The following is an 8,056-nucleotide window of genomic DNA, read 5'->3' on the forward strand; positions in this document are numbered from 1 at the left end:
AAAAAAAAAAAAAAAAAAGAAACCGTCCAAAGTGGCTATAGTTTTTGGCATTCCCAGTAGATGTCCAATAGCTCCACATTCTTGCCAGCCTGTGGTATTGTCAGTCATTTTAATCTTAGTCATTTTAGTGGATATGTAGGTGTATCTCACTGTGATTTTAATTTGCATTTAACTAATGACTAATGTTGAACATATTTTCATTTATTTGCCATTCCTTTATTTCCTTTAGTAAAAAGTGTCTGTTTAGAATTTTTATGCATTAAATTTTTTAACAATTTCACTGAGGTATAATTTACATAACATAAAATGTACTCACTGTAAGTGCACATTTGGTGACTTTTAGTCAATTTATAGTTAGGCAGCCATCATGGCAATCCAGTTTTAGAATATTTCCATCACCCCCAAATGTTTCCTTATGCCCCTTTGCAGTTAATCCCTTCTTCCACCTCCAGCTTTAGGCATCTACTGACCTACCTTCCATTTTTGTCGATTTTCCTTTTCTGAATATTTCATATAAATGGGATCATGCAATGTACAGTCTTTTGAATCTGGCTTCTTTAACTTAGCATAATGTTCTGGAGGTCCATTTATGAAGCAGCATGTATTAGTAATATATTCTTTTTTATTGCCAAATATGTTCTTTTGTAGGGATATACCATATTTTACTTATCTATTTACCAGTGATGGACTTTTGGATTGTTTATAGTTTGAGACTGTTGTCAATAATGCTACTATACACATGGGTATACATATCATTGTGTGGACATATGTCTTAATTCATCTTAGTTGGATTCATAGGCATGGAACTGCTGGGTTATATGACGAATATAACTTTCACTTTATAAGAAACTGCCAAAATGTGTTCTAAACTACTTATATCACTGTACCTTCCCAATAACAATGCATGAGGATTTCAGTTTCTCTGTCTTCTCACCAACATGTGCTATTACCTGTCTTTTTGAGAACAGCCATTCCAGTGTGTGTAGTGGTATCTAATTGTGGTTGACGTTGAGCAATTGCTTGTTAGCTACTGGCATAGCTTCTTTGGTGGAAAGGCTGTTCAGTGTTTTGCCCATTCTTAATATTAGGTTGTTTGTATTATTATTGAGTTGCAAGAGTTGTAAAAATATATTCTGAATAGAAGCATTTTACATATATGATCTGCAAATATTTTCTCCTAGATTGCGATGGCATGTCTTTTCATTTTCTTAATCTTATCTTTTGCAGTACAAATATTTTTCATTTTGATGAAGCCAAATGTATCTTTTTTTTTCTTTTATGAATTGTGCTTTTGTATCTGAGAACTCTTTTTCTCATACAAGGACACAAAAATTGCCATTGATATTATCCATTGTGTTTATCTTCTTGATTGTAAGAGTTCTTTATATATCTTACAATCAACCTCTTTATCAGATATATATTTTGCAATATTTTATTAGTTTAGATACTAGATATATATTTTGTAATATTTTACTAGTTTCTGGGGTAACTTTCTATTCATTAACAAACTTTATTTTTAAAATCAGTTTTAGGTTTACAGGAAAATTTCACAGAAAGTACAGAGTTCCTATATACTTTCTGTCCTCAAACATACACACCCTCCCCAACTACCAACATTCCATATTACAGTGGTACATTTGTTACAGTTGATAAACCTACATTGACACATCATTATCACCTAAAGTCCAGAGTCTGTATTAAGGTTCACTCTTGGTGTTATAAATTCTGTTAACTTTGAAAAATATATAATGACATGTATCCACAACTGTACTATCATACAGAGTAGTTTCACTGCTCTAAAATTTCTGTTTGGCCTAGTCATCCCTCATTCCACCCTAACCCTTAGAAACCACTGAGCCTTTTACTGTCTCCATAGTTTTGCCTTTTTCAGACTGTCATGTAGTTGGAATCATATAGTATGTAGCCTTCTAAGATTGGTGTCTTTCACTTAGTAATATGCATTTAAGTTTCCTCAACATCTTTTTGTGATGGCTTGTTCTTTTAGCACTGAATAATAGTCCATTCTCTGGAAGTACCACAGCTTATCCATTCACCTACTAAAGGACATCTTGGTTGTTTTTTAAGTATTGGAAATTTGAATAAAGCTGCTATATGCATTTGTGTGCAGGTTTTTGTATGAACATAAGCTTTCATTTTATTTGGGTAAACACCAAGGAATATGATTGCTGAGTAGTATGATAAGAATATGTTTAGTTTTGTAGGAAACTGCCAAAATGTTCTTCAAAGTGGCTATAATATTTTTGCATTCCCCCAGCAATGAATGAGAGTTCCTGTTGCTCCACATCCTTGTCAGCATTTGGTGTTGCTGGTGTTTTAGATTTTGGCCATTCTAACAGGTGTGAAGTGGTATCTCATTGTTTAATTTGCAGTTCTCTGAGATTCCTGATCTCTGGTTTAGTGTCTGACATTAATTTGGAGAAATTCTCATTCATTGTTGCTTCATTTATTGCTTCTTTTCCTTTCTCTCTTTTTTCTCCTTCTGGTATTTTCATCATGTGTATTTACACCTTTTATACTTAACACCAGAGTTCTTGGATATCTGTTCTGTTTCTTTCAGTATTTTTTCTCTTTCTTTTCAGTGTTGGAAGTTTCTCTTGTCACATCCTCAAGTGCAGAGATTCCTCAGCTGTGTCCAGTTTACTGATGAGCACATCAAAGGCATTCTTCATTTCTATTACAGTGTTTTTGATCTTTAGCATTTCTTTTTGATTCTTTCTTAGAATATTCATCTGTTTTCATTATCCATCTGGATGTTGTCTATTTTTTCTATTAAAGCCCTTAACACATTTCTTATAGTCTTTTAAAATTCCTGGTCTGGTAATTCCAGCATTCCTGCCATATCTGACTCTAATTCTGATGCTTGTTTAGTCTCATCAAACTGTTTCTTGCCTTTTAGTTTTCCTTCTAATTTTTTGTTGGAAGGTAAACATGATGTACTGGGTAAAGGGAAACATAGTAAATAGGCCTTTAGGAATGTAGTGATAAGGTGTAACGGGAGAGGAGTGTTCCCTAATCCCAGAATTAGGTCTCAGCCTTTTGGTGCACCTGTGCCACTTGACGGACCTTAACCAGTGCTTCCAGTTTTTTCCCCATCGCTAGGTGTGACGAAATGGCTTAGAGGGCTGAGCTGGGTATTTTCTTTCCTCTATGTCATTAGGCTCTAATAAAACCCCAGCAGGTTATGATCTATCTACTTGAAGAGAAAATACTCCTAACCTCAAGTGATCCACCCACCTTGGCCTCCCAAAGTGCTGGGATTACAAGCGTGAGCCACTGCACCTGGCCAGTATTTAGATTTTTTAGACTCTTGTCTTACTTAGATTGCCACCCTCCAGCTTTCATTTAACTTATCTGTGTTAATAAGATTCCTTGACACTTCTAGTCTCCCAGCCATCACCTCATACTCTTCAGTTACTGTGTTCTCCCTAAAATTGTTGAGTTTCTTTGTTCATTTTTTCCAGAAACCATTCAACATGGCACATACCTGTTACAATATCTAAAAAGATCATTTAAATACTTCTCTATCAAGTATAGGAATGGTTGGTTTTAGATGTAAGGGAACAGAAGAGATATCCTCTGAGAAAGGTTATAAAGAAAGTACAGTGGGCCGGGCGTGGTGGCTCACGCCTGTAATCCCAGCACTTTGGGAGGCCGAGGTGGGTGGATCACAAGTTCAGGGGTTTGAGACCAGCCTGGCCAATATAGTGAAACCCCGTCTCTACTAAAAATACCAAAAAATTAGCCAGGCGTGGTGGTGGGTGCCTGTAATCCCAGCTACTTGGGAGGCTGAGGCAAAGAGAATCACTTGAACCTGGGAGACAGAGGTTGCAGTGAGCCGAGATAGTGCCACTGCACTCCTGCCCGGGTGACAGTGTAAAACTCTGTCTCAGGGAAAAAAAAAAAAAAAAAAAAGTAGAGTGACCGGGCGCGGTGGCTCATGCCTGGAATCCCAGCTCTTTGGGAGTCCGAGGCAGGTGGATCACCTGGGGTCAGGAGTTCGAGACCAACCTGGCCAACACAGTGAAACCCTGTCTCTACTAAAAATACAAAAATTAGCTGAGTTTGGCAGCATGCACCTGTAATTCCAGCTACTTAGGAGGCTGAGGCAGGTGAATCGCTTGAACCTGGGAGGCAGAGGTTGCAGTGAGCCGAGATGGCACCATTGCACTCCATTCTGGGTGACAAGAGTGAGACTCTATCTCAAAAAAAAAAAAAGAAAAAAGAAAAACAGAGTAGAGTGAGCATCCAGTAGGTGCCTGAATAATAGTAAAACTCTCAGCTGTGTAAACACACATCTCTTTGCACAGGAGCCAGTGAACAGCAGGGTTGGAAACATCTCTGTTTAACTGGATAGCCATTTAAAGGATGAGTAGGCAAAACAAGGGCTTTTTCATTTTATACATTTGGTTGAACTAACTTGGAGTTACTTTTGTTCTGATCTGTAAAGGAAGTAAGCTAGGAAAGAGTGCATTTAATCACTGTAATAAGGTGAGAGAGATTAGAGCTAGTTTGTAATTGTTAACAAAAATATAAAAATTAAGTGATTGTCCTGATATTCAGCTGCCCTATATGTGACTTATCTGTCATTCATCATCATAATTTCCTTTAAGACAATGGTTTATTGTACAGTCAATTGTTTAATGCCTGCTATATGCTAGTGGGTAGTTATTCACTGTTGAATGAAATAAGAATTACATCTTCCTTTGGGAAGGTTTAGGGATCAGAAAATCAACAAAAGAGCAAAAAGAAAAATCAGTGGATATGCATTTGAAAATTGTGAAATGAAGAAATGAAACATGATGCTGGAATTGAGAATAAAGGACATAGACTGCCTTACAGTCAGTAGGGCAAGCCTTTCTGTGTAAGAGATATTTAACCAACCATTAAGAATGAGAAGGAGTTGGCCTTTCACAGAGTCCAGGACAGATTATTTTTAGGAGATGAAAAATCCCATAGAAAACTATATGAAATGGGAAATGCTATGACACAATCGAAGAGCTGAATAGAAGAAGCAAATGTCATAATAAGAGGGGGTAAGGAGGACAATGTCTTTGAAAGAGGGCTTTAGGTAACCAAAAACCATATTATATTATATGGTAACATGTTTGGATTTTATTCTAAGAGTAAGGAAAAACTGTTAAAATTGTTAAGTGGAGATTCTCCAACTTTGATCTATATCAGAATCATCTAGTGGAGTTATTAAAAATTCAGATACCAAATTACTCCTATAGATTTGGTTCACTTGACTTGTGTGGTAAGTAAATAGCAGTATTTGTGATAAATTCCCAGATGATTCTCATCCACAATAAAATTTTAGAACCACTGATGTAAATAAACTATTTGCCATATCACCACAATCTTATATAATCTCTTTTTTTTTTTTTTTCTGAGAAGGAGTTTAGCTCTTGCAGCCCAGGCTGGAATGCAATGGCGTGATCTCAGCTTACTGCAACCTCCGCCTCCTGGGTTCAAGTAATTCTCCTGCCTCAGCCTCCCAAGTAGCTGGGATTACAGGCGCCTGCCACAACGACTGGCTAATTTTGTATTTTTTTAGTAGAGATGGGGTTTCACCATGTTGGTCAGGCTAGTCTTGAACTCCTGACCTCAGATGATCCACCTGCCTCAGCCTTCCAAAGTGCTGGGATTACAGGCATGAGCCACCACGCCTGGCTATAATCTCTCATTTTCGAAGCTCATGTTGCCTAATTTCAAATTACATAACTTTATTGAAATATTCTTTAAGCCATTGACTTCCAGTAAGAACTGTTTTCACTTTGTTTCCTATTTTGCAAATATAAACTTTATGTTATGCTGGCTACAGGAAAATAATTTTTGTTTGCTTTTATGTTTTCTTTCAGGTTGGTTATCCAGGCATAAGACCAAGAAATTATCTTCCGAAAAGGACATTCATGAAATCAGTTTATCCAAAGGGAGTATAATAGAAAAAAGTAAAACTCTTCGTCTGAAAGGATCCATTTTGAGAAATGAGTGGCAGAGCAAAAGTGAGTTTGAGGGTCAGCAGGGACTTGAAGAAAGATCTATCAGTCAAAAGAAAATCGTCTCTAAAAAAATGTCAACTGGTAGAAAACATCCCTCTTTTACTGTGAATCAGAGAATTCATATTAGTGAGAAAAGTTGTGACTCAAACTTGGTTCAACATGGGAAAATAGATTCTGATGTGAAACATGATTGTAAAGAACGTGGGAGTACCTTGAATAATGTCTGCCAGCTTACTCTCCATCAGAAAATTCATACTGGTGAAAAATCCTGTAAATGTGAGAAATGTGGGAAAGTTTTTAGTCATAGCTATCAACTTACTCTGCATCAAAGATTTCATACTGGTGAGAAACCCTATGAATGTCAAGAATGTGGGAAGACCTTTATTCTTTACTCACAACTTAATCGACATCAGAAAATTCACACTGGTAAAAAACCCTATATGTGTAAGAAATGTGATAAGGGCTTTTTTAGTAGATTAGAACTTACTCAACATAAAAGAATTCATACCGGTGAGAAATCTTATGAATGTAAAGAATGTGGAAAAGTTTTTCAACTTGTTTTCTACCTTAAAGAACATGAGAGAATTCATACAGGTAAGAAACCCTATGAATGTAAGGAGTGTGGGAAAGCTTTTAGTGTAGGCGGACAACTTACCCGTCATCAGAAAATTCATACTGGTGTAAAACCCTATGAATGTAAGGAATGTGGAAAGACCTTTGGACTTAGTTTTTACCTTACTGAACACAGAAGAACTCATGCAGGTAAGAAACCTTATGAATGTAAGGAGTGTGGGAAGTCATTTAATGTGCGTGGACAGCTTAATCGGCATAAAACAATTCATACTGGTATAAAACCTTTTGAATGTAAGGTGTGTGAGAAGGCTTTTAGTTATAGTGGTGACCTCAGAGTACATTCTAGAATTCATACTGGAGAGAAACCATATGAATGTAAGGAATGCGGGAAAGCCTTTATGCTTCGTTCAGTCCTTACTGAACATCAGAGACTTCACACTGGTGTGAAGCCCTATGAATGTAAGGAATGTGGGAAGACGTTTAGAGTGCGCTCTCAAATTAGTCTACATAAGAAAATTCATACTGATGTGAAGCCCTACAAATGTGTACGATGTGGGAAGACCTTTAGATTTGGTTTCTACCTTACTGAACACCAGAGAATTCACACTGGCGAAAAGCCCTATAAATGTAAAGAATGTGGAAAGGCCTTTATTCGTAGAGGGAATCTTAAAGAACATCTGAAAATTCATTCTGGTTTAAAACCCTATGACTGTAAAGAATGTGGGAAGTCCTTTAGTCGGCGTGGGCAGTTCACTGAACATCAGAAAATTCATACGGGTGTAAAACCATACAAATGTAAAGAATGTGGGAAGGCCTTTAGTCGTAGTGTAGACCTTAGAATACATCAAAGAATTCATACTGGTGAGAAACCCTATGAGTGTAAACAATGTGGGAAGGCCTTTAGACTTAATTCACACCTTACTGAACATCAGAGAATTCACACTGGTGAGAAACCCTATGAGTGTAAGGTATGTAGAAAGGCCTTTAGACAATATTCACATCTTTACCAACATCAGAAAACTCATAATGTAATTTAATATAAGAAAGGGTTTCCATGTCATGTTCTATTTATAAAATATCAAAATATTTATGACCAGAAAGAAGTTCTGTCAATGTGTTGATCTCTTTTTAGACATATTAACTTAATAAATGTGTGAGTCTTAAATATCTCTTAGTTCTCATTAAATTTAGGAAAATTCACACTAGAAAATAAAGCTGTTAATGTAACAATTGTGGAAAAGTGTTCTGGCAACAGCATATACTTATCATCATTGCCTTTCCACTACTCTACTATCTGTGTGATATTAGACAAAATATTTGCTTCTTGGTACCTCAGCTGTAAAATGAAACACACCTAAAAGTGTGGTTAATTGTTTCCAACATGTATAATACAGCAACAACTATCTGGCCCATGCTGCTTTGGATTAATATTGGATATTACTGTTTTTATTATCATCAACATT

The 8,056-nt window shown here is 36.5% G+C and overlaps 1 protein-coding gene across 2 annotated transcripts in view; it reads left to right on the forward strand.

Annotated features, from left to right (window-relative positions):
* The window catches only part of ZNF540 (zinc finger protein 540), a 19,278-nt gene extending 11,228 nt beyond the window's left edge, over positions 1 to 8,050 (forward strand). Inside the window, exon 4 of one of the 2 annotated variants that reach the window (XM_011952359.1) lies at positions 5,880 to 7,758. In XM_011952359.1, coding sequence (XP_011807749.1) covers positions 5,880 to 7,630 — 1,751 coding nt within the window. In that variant the 3' untranslated portion in view covers positions 7,631 to 7,758. Of the gene's footprint in view, positions 1 to 5,879 lie in introns of both variants that reach the window. The other variant, XM_011952358.1, reaches the window with a different exon arrangement.
* The last annotated feature ends 6 nt before the right edge of the window (positions 8,051 to 8,056 follow it).

The sequence above is a fragment of the Colobus angolensis genome, unplaced genomic scaffold (assembly GCF_000951035.1).
Source record: "Colobus angolensis palliatus isolate OR3802 unplaced genomic scaffold, Cang.pa_1.0 Scaffold34, whole genome shotgun sequence".
Classification (NCBI taxonomy): Eukaryota; Metazoa; Chordata; class Mammalia; order Primates; family Cercopithecidae; genus Colobus; species Colobus angolensis.